This window comes from Protopterus annectens, chromosome 9.part0 (genome assembly GCF_019279795.1).
Source record: "Protopterus annectens isolate FY-2018-M chromosome 9.part0, PAN1.0, whole genome shotgun sequence".
Taxonomy (NCBI): Eukaryota; Metazoa; Chordata; order Ceratodontiformes; family Protopteridae; genus Protopterus; species Protopterus annectens.
The window spans coordinates 1,431,918,862-1,431,934,664 of NC_056743.1; the positions used below are offsets into that span (position 1 = coordinate 1,431,918,862).

Consider the following 15,803-nt stretch of genomic DNA (forward strand, 5'->3'; position numbering starts at 1 on the left):
ATTGAAGCACATAATCCTGTAGCACTTTTCAAAAATCAAACCTACTCTGGTGTATCTGTCCAGAATTACTGCTCCAGCCTTTCATGCAACATTGATAATGCGGCGTTATGAATCCCCATAATTTCCAGTTCTTACAGCATTTTCAGCTTCATCTCATCCATGTCCTCTGCCTTGTCATACTGCAGTAGCTTCATTTACAAAATAGATCCAGTTCCACAATCAGCTTCTGGTACCACTTACTCAGAATGTGGCATCTCCACTAGATACAGGAGTTACTCAGCATGTTCCTTCCATCTCTCAACAGCATTTACAGTCTGACTCTTTGGTTCTACATTCTTGCTGAGGGCAGCCCGGACAGTATTTCATGTTCTCCTCCTCCTCAGTTTGTCAAAATCTCTTCAATGCTTTCTGAAATTCATACTCCATATCCTTACCATATGCCTCCAACAATTGAGTCTTCACTTCATCTAGTGCTTTTTGTCTTCCTGGCTATCTGGCATTAGCAGGAAACACATGTAAATCAAATGTTAACTGTTAAATTTCTAACCTGGCAAAAATCTTTTCTTGTCTTTAGTCAAATATTGCAGTATATCTGCCATAAAAATGTTCTTCCCTTGTCTTGACAAGTGGACTACAGCCTGTTTAAATACCTCAGTACCCCAAATTAGGCTGGGATGTTCTACACATTTCCACTGTTTAAAATGTGATGTTTTTAATGTAGGTATTTAATCAAAAAATCTTTTCATTCACGCTGACCTTACTCTCTCTTCTATATATGATTTGTGAAAAATATATAGAAACACTTGTACAAGCTATGTTATCTATGAGGGCCATATGTTCCTAACTAACAGCCAGTCATTGAAGATGAATCACCATTTGAACCAATATGTATGAAAACTGCTCCATAATTTATTACATTAATATGTCCTAAGAACCTACTCGGATTCTGTATTTTGACTCCTGGCAAGCATAACACTATTCAGTGCTCATTATCCTCTCTGCAGATGTGTGTAAATGTTCCTCTGAATCTCCAATTTCTAGTTTATGATTTTTGACAATTTCTGGTCTTATCTGGTACAGGAAATTACCAGTCAAACATAATGTGGGTAGTTCATTTTATTTGCAGTCAGGCAGCATGAAGGACCAAAGCATTCTTATGGGAATGTGTGAAGCATAAAGAAAATCATTTTAAAACCCTACAATTGAATTAATGCCTATCAGAAAAGAAACGTAGAGCACAGAAATGTGTATTGTAAAGTCAGCAAATTTTCAAAATATTTTCTTCCTTTTCTATTGATTGTGTACTTTTAGTAAGCATTTCCTGTCAAGTCAGACTCTGCAGCACACGTGCCTAGCCAGTCTGGTCTTCCAGGATATACCCTGAGCCATTTGTGTTTTCAGACCTTTGTCATAGTACGCAAGTAGATGTTTCTGTAAGTCCTAGGTAGCAAAACAATAGATGTCTAGTTAAGAAACACTACTCCACAGTTTGACCTGTTCTGTTTGTTGCCTTTTTTATACTCCCCATCCTTCTGAGGCATATTTCTTTGTTCTGTTTCATGTCCTTATGTGTCTGCTATGCTGATTCTGCGATTCATGTTCCAAACTACTTTTCCAATAACTAATCTGGAATTACAGATTTTTCTCCCCAGTAGTGAAGATCTTTTTCAATATTTGATGTTTTGCTCTATATCTATTTTCTTAGCTCAGTCATGTATTCTGTATAATGCATCTGTAAGACTATATCACCATCTACTTATTTATCATTACATGTAGATCACTGTGATATAGGCAACCTGCTTGAACAAAGATGTTAGCCTGTACTGTGTTGTACTGAGGAGCTTTTCTCCTCGGGCCTGCAGTGAAAATGGGCTCTGTATGGCCCAGTGGACTTTCCTGGTTAACAGACTGCAAATAAATAAATAATACAAATAAATTGTTTCATTTTCATGACATTAAAATCAAATCACTAAACCACAGGTCCAGTGAAACACAGGAAAATACTAGCACATGCTGTTATATTTTCCTTCCTAACCTTTAGAGTAGCCCCTTCCTCCGTACAGGTATTGATTATATAGATGGCAATATTACATTAAATGGGGTTAATAATCCTTCTGTTTTGGCAGGTGATGAATCTAGCAGTAGGGATGTGACAGATCCACAAATATCAGAATAGTAACTATGGTGCTATGATTTAAAAAATAGAACTTGTGGGCAAGAAAACTACTAATTATTCTTTGCCAGCTTTTGGGGGGGGGTGTGAATGAGTGAGAGTTAATGTTCAAAAAATAGACTCTGTTAAATAAGTATGGAGGCAGGGAAAAAAAAAGAGAACATACAGACTGACAGATATTCAAGAATTACATTCAGGCATAGTAAATTTAGGCACCTAAGGGTCCAAATACTGTATAGTAATGTAGGTAACAGTGAGGCACCTAAAATGTGGTTAGTGAAGTAGAAAAGACTGACCATGCTCATACAGGTAGAAAGAGAGCTTTCTTTAAAACCCCCACAAAAATACTGCTCATTGGTACTTTATATGTAAAGGCATAAAAGAGTTCTGATCAGTGATTTATAAATTTAATATGAGTAAGTTGCATTATTGGTTGTCAGATGAGGGCTATTAAACTGGAAATCAGTAAATTGCTTTGGCTAGTAAGACTCAAATGTCATCTCCGTAATGGAGAAAGTTTTTTGTTTCAGATTATGACCCCATTAAATCATAGGTACTTAGGTTTTTACTTAGCTGACAACCACAGGGGCCTTTTAAAGCCTAGTCTTCCATCCCAAATGTATTTGACAAGTTTTAGGAACCTAAAGATTATTCTAAGGGGCATACGTAAGCTTGGGGGCATCGGTGTGCAAGTATTTCAGGTTGCATGTGTCCATTAGGGACATAGGTGCCAGACCTGGAGTGAGTTTCCAATTTCTCATCCACAGGTCCAAGATGCACTTGAATTGGGATAGGGAAGAACTCTGCTTCACATGGATGGGAAGCCTCTTCCAGAAAATAAAATAAGAATAAGCCTCTGCATATCACTAAAGGTACTTAGAAAGCATAGGAGAAACACAGCAAACAAAATATCCACAATGGACCATCACAAAGCTAAAATCCTTTTAATAAAACAACTTGAAAACCATAAAAATAAAAAAGAAAATAAATTGCAGCTTCAGCAGAGAAAAGGCTAAATGCTTTCAGCTTAATAGCCTTCTTCAAATCCTCAATTTGTTCTGCTTCAGCAAATTGTTTAAGCATGACAATCAACCAATCAGAAGCTTCAGAACGGGACAACTCCTTTCTGACTGTTCAGTACTTATAGGGGTGCCGCCCCTTTAGCACAAGTTTATTTGGTAGTACTGTATTCAAACCGGGCTTTTGATCAGCCTGCACGTCCGCTATCCATTTAACTTTGTTGATCTCTGTTTTATTGTGTATATCACCTTCCCTTATATTTTCTTGAAGAGTGTCAAGAACCATAAAGTTAAACGAATGGCCAACATCCTCCATAACATGATTTGCTAGAGCACTGATTTTCACACAGTTCTGTATATCACTCTTGTGGCATAAAATACATAAAAAGCTGAACAGTATTGGCAAGCTGCTAAATATACAAGATTCGTGGTGTTACAATCGGCATACCCCTTAAAACTATAAGACCTTACAGTAACTGGATGAAAAAAACATTTTGTTGTGTTGCTACAACTACATGCTTTGCAACGTCTAGAAGTACCTTTTTTTGGAACTTATCCTCTTGCTTATTCCATCTTTATTACGCAGTAATATTTTCAGACTTTTTTATTCTTAAAAACAAATTTAGGTGCTTCACCTACAATATTTTTTTTTATATTTTCATCCACAGTTAAAACTGATCAATATTTTCTCACTATCTGACAGATCTGTGAGGTGTCATTGCTGTAAGTTAGCATACATCGTCAATTATCAAAAGTCCTTTGCTGCTTTTCTTATCTTACTACCACCACTACATTCCTAAAATTTGAAACCCGAATGTCCACTACTATGATTGAATTTCTAGATGTTAGACTAACCCTAGATGAGAATAGAGGTATAAACATGTCCATATTTAGAAAAGAAACCTGGAGGAATCACTTCCTCCATAAGAGTAGTATGCACCCCAGACATATTTTTCTAACATCATGGAAAATCAGCTGGTAAGGATTTTCAGACTGTGCATCAAAGAAGAAGTTTTTAACCATGAACATCATGCTTTAGAACAACAACTCAAGAATAGAGGTCACACACAGAGAGATTTTAACATGAACATGGAGAAGATGCATGAAATAAGAAAGGACCCTCAGTATACTTGGAACATAGGATTAATAAAACACATCAAAAGCAGCAGCATAACAAGACAAGGACAATTTTGTTGCCAAGAATTCTCACAGCAGATCTTCGGATCACCCTTCTATTTTGGTGTTAAGTTCAGCTCCATCTTCAGAGCCACCAGCTAAACTTTCAAGTAAGTTGGATCCAAAATTAAGACCTGAAAGGTCTCCTTGGATTCACTCTCCAGTTTTACTCTCTGAGCCTGTTACATCTAGATTACCTTCATCATTCCTCGAACAGTCACCTCTGTGTCATTCAAGGCCTTCTTCAGTTGCATCCTCTCTTCGATCCTCCAAGAGACTATCTGAAGCAGATGTGGATAGGATGATGAGGAATTTCTTCAGGTTGCAAATTCAAATGAGAGTTCTCTCAGCTGTGACCCCATTGGGTCCTCAGAGCCTGCATAGAACCACACCACCTATTATATCTCCTTCTATAATCCATGCTTTGGTTTCAGAGCCATCAAAGCATTGGGGACATCTTCCTCATATCTGAAGATCATGGTGCCTTCTACTCGAATTACTTCTCTGAGTGGTCTGGTGTCAAGTACCTTGGAGCTGGACGACTCTCTGAGCCAAAGCATCAGTGCCGGCTCCAGGGTGTTGGAGTTGACTCCAAAATCTTCAGAGTCCTCTGTTTCCCTCAGAGCGTTGGCATTCGATAGCTCTGTTCAGTCTCCCTCCTCGGATAGGTCGCCTACTGGATGACTGGAGTCAGTGGTCCATGAAGATTCTTTGTCAGTTCTGTCTGTTTGTGCTTCCCTTTGGTGTTCTGCTTTCAAGGTAGTGGGAGAGTCTTCTCTATGCCTTAGATCAGTCAACCCTGTCCTCCTCCGATCAGACTTCCATGTCTCATTTGATTTTGCATCCAGAGCCTCCTTCATTCACTCCACTGGGACAGCCAGCCTAAGCCAGTCTCCAGACCACCCATCAGAGTATTGTCATCTCTTCCGATACCTCCTCTGAGCATCCCACTGAGGAGATCCCTCAGAAGAGAACATGCAAGAGGAGGCAGGCTCCCCAAAAGAGTCTGTCACTAAAAACACTGATTTTGATGAAGTGGAGGGTTTCCCATATCACCACCTGATGATGTCTCCTTTGGAGACATCTTGGAACTCCTTAAACAATGGGATGGTTAGTCCCCCATTAACCCTTCCCAAGAGGAATCAGAGTTTTCTGGAGGCTTTCACGTCATACCGTTCTACCTCCTGGATGACTCTGCCTGCCGATGAGCTTCTAGATTTGCTCCATCTGTGGGCATGGAAGGAACCAGACACTGCTGAGCCTACACACAAAAGACCAGACAAAATCCTTGCAAAACCAAAATATCATCAACACTGGAGTAAAGGAGTACCTGTTGATGCCATGGTTGTTATGGCAGCCACAAGGCAGGAACTAGCAGAACAGAATATCTCTGTTGATCCCCTCTCAGCAATCTTTGCTTTTAGGTCACTTAATTATTTGGCACATTTTACTAGACTAGAGATATTTGATCAAGGAGTTTACCAAATCTCCCTCTGGGTGCCGTATCTCCCTAGGAAAGGAATACCATTTCCATGCAGTTGGCTACCTTTCAGTCTATTTCCAGTTCATCCATGAGGCTGAGATTTCATGCTACAGAAGGCACTTCATAGGCTGTGGGTTTAGGTATTTCCAATAAGAGGGGGACTCAAATGAAAGATACCAACCTAGGAGCAGAGGTGGTCTGCATAATCAGGAATCTAGAGATTCATTCTCAGACAGGTCCTATCAGTGTTCCAGACTGGATTCCCAACTGTCCATCGCTGGAGGCAGTCTGTGGTAGTCTATCCCTGCACCAGAGAGCCTGGCTAGATATCACAACTTGTCTTCTAAACCTTCTTATTTAAGGGTTTCCTTCTGGACCAGTCCTTCCTTTTTCCAAAAAGGTGGTATCGAAATCTGCTGTTAATCAGGTCTATCAGTCTTCCATTCTTCTTTCCTGACTTTTCAAACAAAGACGAATATATGTTACATCTTTTGGATGTTCACAGATGGTTACGTTTCTACCTTCACAGAACCAAAGATTTAAGAAAAACTGACCAATTGTTTGTTTCCTTTTCTGATTCAAAGGTAAACAATCCAGTATCTAAAGTGGCTTTGACCTTTCTAACACCCCACTGCCCTGTCTACCATGCGGGCAACCAACTTGATCTGCGGTATGTTAGGATGGTCAGGCATTATGGTAAGGAGCTCGAGAGTTCAGGTATTCTACTGTCCGCAAGAAGCAGCCAAGTCAAATCTGAGGATCAGATCCGAACCCAGCTGTTGAGGAAGAATGAAAATGGACGACACAGATGTAACGTTATGGTGAGTACATAACTTTTTTATATGTGTACCACTCATGCACACACACAACTTGCACGCGCGTGCGCGCACACACACACATATGTGCATGTATGTGTATGTATATGTGTGTATATATATATATGGGTCTATATGACTTGGTCGACAGTTCATATGATCGACTGTTTATTTGGTCGACAGTTCATTTGATCGACAAGCATTTTAGGTGGGGGGCTTCGCCCCCAACACCCCCCAATGTGGGGGGCTGTGCCCCCCACACCCCCCCTAACTATATATATCAACTCCAAGGTCACACAACATTGGGGAAGGGGGCAAATGCTTGTTGATCAAATGAACTGTTGACCAAATAAACAGTCGATCATATGAACTGTCGACCAAGTCCTATAGACCCATATATATATATATATATATATATATATATATATATATATATAATGTGTGTGTGTGTGTGTATGTGTCTGTGTGTGCATATATGTATATAAAATACACACAGAAACACAGTGAAATATGCGTACAAATACAAAGATGCACTCGTATACATATACAGAGAACTATATGTACATGTATGTATAAATACACATGCATACATGTACACATACACAAATGCAGACACAAACATACACAAATGCACATGGATACATACATTTCCACACACACACACACACACACACAAATACCATACAAAAAGGAGTGACTGCCTAAGTAATACATAAAGGAAATTGTGTTAAGTGAAACCGTGCGTGCCTCAACTTGTGCTTACCAAAAAATTATTTTTTTAAAACGCTTTCACATGTTTCTGTTGTTCAAGAGAAGGCCTTCCTTTCCATTTTCCCTTCCCTATATGCTCTGAACCTGGGAATTTTTACTCACACAATCTTCACATTTGTTTTTTTTCTTTTAGCTTGGCTTGGTAACAAACCTGAGGGCAATTAACTTTATTATTTTTTCTCAAATACTTCGTAGATACACACTTAGTTGCTAAGTTCTACTTACACCTCTGCCTTTTGTAGCATAATTCTTTTTTGAGTGCAGATAACCACTTGTTCTCCTCCCCTGTAGCATCATACATTGCACACAGAAGTGAATCCCACTGCCATCTATTTTATTATTATTTACAATAATAATATAACATAAATACAGGACTAGATATTTACATTATTTTCATTATACCCATCACACTGATCAACAGCCAGATACACAATGGTTTTGTACTTACTTAGATAAGGTAAACAGCACCAATCACAATAAAAATGCAAAGTAGATATGTGTACCACTGCTCCAAACATTACCACTGAATGTGATCTGTTTGTGCTCTTGGATTATTGCTTTCATTGTTATTTACAAGCTTTTTTATATGGTAAATTGAAGGGTATATATTATCCGTTACTTATGTATGTAACTTAGATATGATGAAGCTCTGACAACAGTGAAACCACTCATCTTTTGTTTTTACTTAATAAGCTGCGACTTAAACAAGCAGTACTAGCTTGAATCCCATTTTCTTGTTTTTTAATAAGAATGCAAGGTGATCTTTAACATGTGGCTTACATCCGTCTTTATGACAACAGTCTCTCTTATCGTTCCTGTACAACTAGCTTTCCCCCTTTTTGTGTGTGTGTGTGTGTGTACATGTGTGTATTCGTGTATATACGTGTATGTATATATTTTTTTTAAACCAAAGTGGAAAGCAAGACTCAAACCTATATGCCAGGACCTAGTTAAAATAATGGATGAGGTATCAGACTTGGAAAGTAGAAGTATGTACCATAAGGCCCTGGCAGGAATATTTATGTCTACCCATGAATTTAGTATAAACTAGCGTGAAAGGACCATTCTGTTATGTTAGAACCTTAGTGGCTTGAAACAACAAACATCCAGAAGATGAGATGATACCAAACAAAGCCAACCGTGGGTAAATACAGCATTACCCACACCCAGAAGTAGGTTATTGCTATTATACCATGACATTATTTAAGAAAAGAAACTATTACTTTTCTTAAATAATGGCATAGTATAATGCCTGTTTGCTGCCTTTCCGCAGATGTCTGGCATCCGCGGCAGTTCTGATGTACTGCGTGCCTGCGCAGTACATCAGAGATGTGGGCAAAAGCAATGGAGAAAGCAAGATCTCCGTTGCTTTTTTTTTACTGTTTCGCTATGTTAAATGGGTTTAACATAGCGAGACAGCTTTAAAATAAGCAACGGAGATGTCCGTTGCTTATTTTAAAACTGTCTCGCTATGTTAAACCCATTTAACATAGCGAAACAGTAAAAAAAAAGCAACGGAGATCTTGCTTTCAGCGTTGCTTGTTGTTTTAAAACCTGTCTCGCTATGTTAAATGGGTTTAGCATAGCGAGACAGCTTTAAAATAAGCAACAGAGATCTCCGTTGCTTATTTTAAAGCTGTCTCGCTATGTTAAACCCATTTAACATAGCGAGACATTGTTTTAAAAATAGAGTTATACTAACGGAAAAAAGTCCGGGCGACCGGACCTTTTTCCATTAGTATAACTCGATTTACAATGTGCACGTTTTGGAATATTAATGGGGGGGGGGGGGTCATGGTATATTTATCAATGAACAATGAGTGAAAACTATGATGCTGAAATATGTAGAGATAAAAAGTAAGATAATTTTTCTTTTATGCAGTGTAAGTAGTTAGCTGATGTTGAAATAAAGTTTGTGATTAATAAAAGCACAGCCAAAATATAACAGGCTTTGAGATAGTGTAACTTGGTGAAAATTAAGCTGTCACTGAAATGGGCTGTAACTTAAGTGGCACTCCAATGTAAAACTCCATTAATTTATATCATGTGGGTTACAATGTCGGTTAGCTGCATTATTTCTGGTCATCTTTTCAATAGCTATGTGAAGCTCCTTCAGAGGCCATTTGTGTTTCTCTTGCCAACTCTGATGGGGATATTTGATGGTGCTTGGCTCCATGTAAGCAACATTGATATGTGCTCAAAACCAAGTCTTCTTGCTGCTTTGAAGTTAGCTACATTTTCTGCTTTTTATCTGCATAGTTGGTCAAGAGACCTAATGTCTTTGGATGTTTCTTCATTAAATGAAGGCTTTCAGTGTCAGCATTTGACTCCTTGCAGGGCCTGCCTTAGGGATTAATGTGTCTGATATCAAAAGTCAGTCAGTAAAATATGCTGGTGTTTAAAAGATTTCCACGGGGAATTCTGCCATAAATGAATCTGTATGTTTTTCTGGGTCCTAATCATGACTCCTGACTCTTCGGAATATTGTAAAAAAAAAAGAAATTAAAGCCTAGTATATTGAGAATACCTAAGGCACCAAAGTGAAACTTAGTAGAAAAGCTTCATGCATAACAGAATCCTCCTAAAATGACCAAAAAATAAAGGAACACTCACAAGAAGTTAGTGTAGTCAGGATTTCTAACATAGAAAAAAGTCAGATGAGAAGAAGCAGAACATAACAAAGCATGAGGTAAAGAAGGAAAGTAAAGAAAAACTAAAACTTGCATGTCAGTAGAAAATGAACCTTTGATGGCTGCTATCTCAGAAGGTTCAGCCATAAAGTCTGCCTAAGAGGGAGTTGTCTATGACAAATAGTTTTGTTTAAAATAATAAAATCACATTCACTGATTCAGGTACTGAGCTGCTGACACATTTACTTCCTGGTTCAGTGCTGAGCGTTTCATAACTTGAGATTCCCAGGCATCCTTTGCCAGTTACCTTTGAAGAAGCTGTTGCTGGTAAGCCCTGCATCAGCACCTTCATTACCACTAGCGTTGACCACTTTCCAAATCCCGACATTTAACAATAGCCCTTTAACATTCTTCAAGAGAATGTGAAATCCAAGGAATTATTTTAGTCACAGTTATTTCTGATAACACAAGCAAGGCTTATGAAATGTCCCTGATGAATTAACATAGATTAACCTTCACCGGTTCTGTCATTAATCAGCAGGATCAAAAATAAGAAAAGCTTTTCCTACTTCTCTTATCCGAAGAAGAGGACCTCTTTTCAAGTCTGATAAACTATTCACAGGGCCATGATTCAAGCCATAATGACACATCTTCCAGCTCATCTGGCTCCCACCTGATGATGTTACCTTTGGAGAACTTGTAAACCTCATGGGAGAATTCATTAAGCAGTGGTTCAGAGCTGCTACTCATAAAGTAGAGATAACAGTCCCATAAAATAAGAGCAACATGAAGTAATGAAGCTGAAAGAGACAATGTAGGCAAATCTTTTTCTCAGCACTTTACAGGATTTGTCAGATATTACTTCAACACATCCAAATACACAGCGTCATGATCCAACGAAATCAGACAGGTTTTATAGTGCTTCATCTGATAGGGCCTCACTTGTTTAGTAATAGGAGGACTGAGCCTGCAGTTGCTGCAGCCAGTTCAGAGTGTTTATTTGAAGAAAAGTATAGCCCTGTCTATGCTGTCATTTGTAAAATAAATCCACATGTTGAACAACTTCGGAGGAAAAAGATACTTTCCACATCCACAAGCCAGAGCTTTGTTTCTCTGTGGCAACAGCCAGACTAAATTTTGTAAGTCATAGTTAGGTTTAATAGCTGACCACAAAACAGCTGGTGATGGTGTTGTGAAGTAGCCACATGCTATTTAGTAAAGCATATTTTACCTAACTAAGCTGGCGTACTTGGCTATGTGTGTAGTATTGTCATACTGTGTATCAGTTCCTGTAAGCTGCAAAACAGAAGCTCGTAATACATGGTGGAATATTTTGGAAACTGGTGCACTGTTCAAGAACACTGTTACGTCTGATGAATACTGCTGTTGAGTACAGTGATTCATGTCAATGAGTCATGGTTCTTAACAGCAGTGTACTAAACATAGTGCACAAAATTTGTGAATGTATCAGTCCACTATGTTTCTAAATGCCAAAGAGAAAATAGTGCATCAGTCTAAGAATACATACTTCTTCCCCCTGCTCATCTTAGTTTGTTTTGATGTCCTAGTTTGCACAAGTTCTCACCCTGTGGATGTGTTTTTACAGAGCTCACAGCTGTGTTCTGCCGTTGCACTTAGCATTATTTTTTGTGGGCAACATAGTGTGTGAAGAGCATGAGCTGGTCAGTTTTGCAGTTTATAGCATTTGATAGATACAGGCTGTTCACTGTACAGCACTAATGAAAATGGACAAATACTGGAAATGTTTGCACTGACAAAGGCATCTGAAAAAGGTAAGGTAAACTCATATTACTACTGTCCTATCTATTAGTGAAACACCTCACTGAAGTGCAGTTTTTATGATCAGTCTTTGTTGACAATATATATAACCATTCTAAAGGTTCTTTTTATTGCCTGTATATATAATCATTCTAAAAATTATCCTACTTTTAGGAAGAAACTTTGGATGAAACATCACTTGCACCTGACCCACTTGAAAGTTAAATATAAACCTTTCAAATGTTCCTATGAAAACTGCAAGAAAAGGTTCATTCTTAAGAAAAAGATGAAGGTAAGGAATTAAAACAGAATCTTTAATATAGGCTATTTAATTTGTTTCACAATGTTTTTATTTTCTTATTCCATAACTGTTTTGGTGCATTAACTCATTTTAAACCATTCTCAATTATTTTAGGACATGGGGGACGTGTGTGTCCCACAAACAGCACCTTGCCTTTCCTCTCCCAATTTGAAGTCCATTGTTAAAGCTCACAAATTTACTTATCCTTATGTTGTCACTTAAAAGATGAAATTTGCAGATGATTGCAAATTAGGAGCTGTCATTGAATCTCACACTGACACAAATGTTCTCCAGGAAGGGCTGACACAGACAAGCAGCTGGTGTCAAAGCCATGGACTAAAACTAAATGCCAAGAAATGCATAATAGTATCCTTTAGGAAGTCTTCTATCCCTGGTAACTATCATATTGACAACACACCCATTAGAGTTGACCCGGTAGTCAGGGACTTAGGGACACATATAAATAGTAATCTAGTCTTTGACCATCACGTGTGTACAGTGGTGAGGAAATCATTCTATATTGCACAACTTATAAACTAAGGTATGGCATCTAAGTCTAAGGAAGTCATTGTTCCACTGTATTTGGCATTCATCAGACCTACCATTGAGTACAATGCCCCCTTTTGGTATGCACATTACCTAACCAGGCATATCCAACAATTGGAACATCCACAGAGGTTCCTCACTAAAAGAAGAGTCTTGCATACAGAGACACAAAGTCATAAAATACCTTGATCTGCAGGCAGAAATGAGAGCCATGTGGAAGACAGTTACAATAGCAGTAGAAACAACCGGTCTTATAAAAAAGGATTTACAATCATATTTAGATATGTTACCAATTCATGTAACACGGTACGAATTGCAGGAGGAGTCATTACTGGGCACATTGCAGGTGCTGCATAGAGCACTTTTGGCTAACATCAAAGAGTGAAAGAATACTAATTTCATGAACTTTAATCGTACTTTGACTTGGGAATGGGGCCCATTCCCATCATGCTACTAGAAACCCAAAAGACTTGGAGAAATTGAAAAGAGAGAGGCTCCTCACTAAAAGAATACAGGGTGTAAGTAAAATGTCCTATGCAGACCGCCTCAAGGCCCTGTCCCTTTATTCTGTCTCTGGCAGGCTTTTGTGGGGAGATCTGTGCCTGGCATACAGGGGATTGTCAGACCCCACTTTAGTGACCTCCTGCACATGTCCAAAACAAACAGCACCAGAATTACCCATTCTAAAGACTGAAACTTTTCCTGTGATATAAATAGGACCTGCTGGAGAGATAGGTATGTATCCCAGAGACTACCCCATCTATGGAACTACCCCATCTATGGAGCAGGCTCCCCATCCATGTGAAGCAGAGTTCCTCCCTAACCCAATTCAAGTGCAACTTGGACAATTGGTTGGGAAAACGGAAATTCATCCCTGGTTTGGCACCTGTGTCTCTAATGGACACAGGTAACCTGTAAATGGTTCATCTCTCAGGCCCATGCTTACGCTTATCAAGGGTCTCAGAACTTGTCAGAGATTTGGAATGCATGGCAAGGCTTAAAAAGGCCCTTGTGGTTGTTAGATTAGTAAACACCTATGAACAAGAATAAGTTTGCTGACAGTTACAGTCTCTCGCTCAAGATCCCATCTTGAGTTAGGAATTGCATCTCTGTTCTGCAATACATCTCGTAGTGGAAGAAGCTATTAATGTTGCTAACAGATGTGTTTCCTTGTGTCTTTTCAGTAACTATCTCGTTTGTTTAGACTTTGAAGTATGCTGTTATGATATGCTAAGCTTAGGGCTGGAAAGCCATTGAGAAACTTTAGCCACATAACTCTTATAATGAAAACAATAGACTAGTTCCTTCAGGATACGAGATTATTAACATTATAATGCTAAATATGAATTTACAGCTAGCCATCTAGTTGCTCAAGTTTTCTGTAAAGGTTTTCAGGGGATATTGTAGTTGATAGGCAGGAGTTGTCAATCCCAAAGGTGGGATATGTGTTCTGTAAGAAACTTATCACACCAGCAAGTGTTGTTAATGTAACAGTGGAGGTTTATATCCTCTGAATGGATAGGAGCTGTTTGATTTATGAAGGTGAAGTAGGTGGAAAAGTAGGGGGTATTTTATAGCACAAAATGCTAAACTGAGATTACTTTGTAATCTGTAAGTGACTTAAGTAGAGGGATAGAGATATTAGTCTGTCAGGCTAGCATTAACTGTCTTAAAACAGAGGTTTTTGTAGTTTGGAATCTTTGCAGTCTTTGAAGTTGTACAAGATGCTTACAGAGGCACATTTCAAATGAGTCACTGTATTTGATAAGTGAAATGATGGAGGAGTAAAGGGGGATAATGTCATCCTTGGGCCTAGAAAAGATGCTACAAAAGAGAAGGTGCACAAGTCTGAAAGACATTGAGCAGAGCTGAAGCATAGTTGTCTGTACAGAGGTCATCATCCTTATGAGTACCCAGGTCTGTTTTAACAAGAGAGTCAGAAATTTGATGAGAGGAAGGAAAAACTGTGCTGCACTTCTTTGCATTTAAAGTAAGCCAGTAACACACACCAGGTGCACATCTTATCTAAGTGTCTAATGGAGAATTTTGTTATCACAGCATGAGTTGTCAGCAACAGCCATTTTGCAGTTGTCTGCAAACATAGCTAACCATAGACTTAGATGCCTGATTTTTCCTCTAAAAAGTAAATGCCAACCAGGAGTGAACTCAAGACTGAACCCTGTAAGATTCCACTGGCAACATTTCTACAGCTAGAGGAGGTATCCTTTATTTGGCCTTGCAAGTTTGGTCTGTAAACCTATTTATCCAGTTTACAAGGTAAGAGTTAACACTGAAACTATAAAGAGTTTGCTTATGATGCTTGTATAACAAATGTTGTCAGTATGTAATGAGATTGTGGTAGGCAGTACGAACAGTCTGACCCTCTTCTAAAGCTTCTGTGACCTTGTGAAAAAATCACCAGGTTGAGTAGCCCTGGCCTGCCACTTAACAAATCCACAATGATTGGGGTCAGGGTTGCAAGGTCACCCATGTCATTAATTAGTTAATTGATTGTGTTTCCTAGCCTTATAAATAATTCTAGAAACTAATAGGCCTGTAGTTACCGAAGGCCTGTTTTGCAACTGTCCTGGAGGGGGACAGCTGTGGCTTTTCTCCAAATTTCAGGTACGTAACGTGGGGAGGGCAAGGATAGATAAATGTTAGAGAAGCTGGGTCATATGGTTCTCCGTGCTTGTGCAGAATGTTGTCAACAGACCCCTGGAGATAGGTAGTAGGAGGGTCTATTGACAATCTGGTCCCAGGCAGACACACCATGGAATGCTTACTTAATTCCAAAGATGTTCAGATGTACTGTGTAGAGAAGATAAAAATGTAGTCTTATTTTTGGGTCTGACTTATCTGCTGTAGACCGTCTTAACACTGTTCAGTAGGCCTTTGCAGCCCACGAAACTCATGCTAATCTTATTGTAATATTACCCCTGATCTTTAAATGTACCACCACTGAGGTAGCACCAAGCAGAAGAAAAGGAAAATAACTTGCTTGCTTTTTCTCAGAGATGGTGCACTCAGTGACTGGTATTATGAGGACAGATCCCCCACATTGTCTACATGGTAATTATTGCAGCTTTGAGGTGAGATGGAGAAATAGT

The 15,803-nt window shown here is 38.9% G+C and overlaps 1 protein-coding gene across 3 annotated transcripts in view; it reads left to right on the plus strand.

Annotated features, from left to right (window-relative positions):
• Positions 1 to 15,803, plus strand: part of LOC122812109 (myoneurin-like) — a 947,405-nt gene that overhangs the window by 783,742 nt on the left and 147,860 nt on the right. For all 3 annotated transcript variants that reach the window (XM_044084390.1, XM_044084391.1, XM_044084392.1), the window contains exon 11: positions 12,021 to 12,138. In XM_044084390.1, coding sequence (XP_043940325.1) covers positions 12,021 to 12,138 — 118 coding nt within the window. The remainder of the gene's footprint in view (positions 1 to 12,020; positions 12,139 to 15,803) is intronic.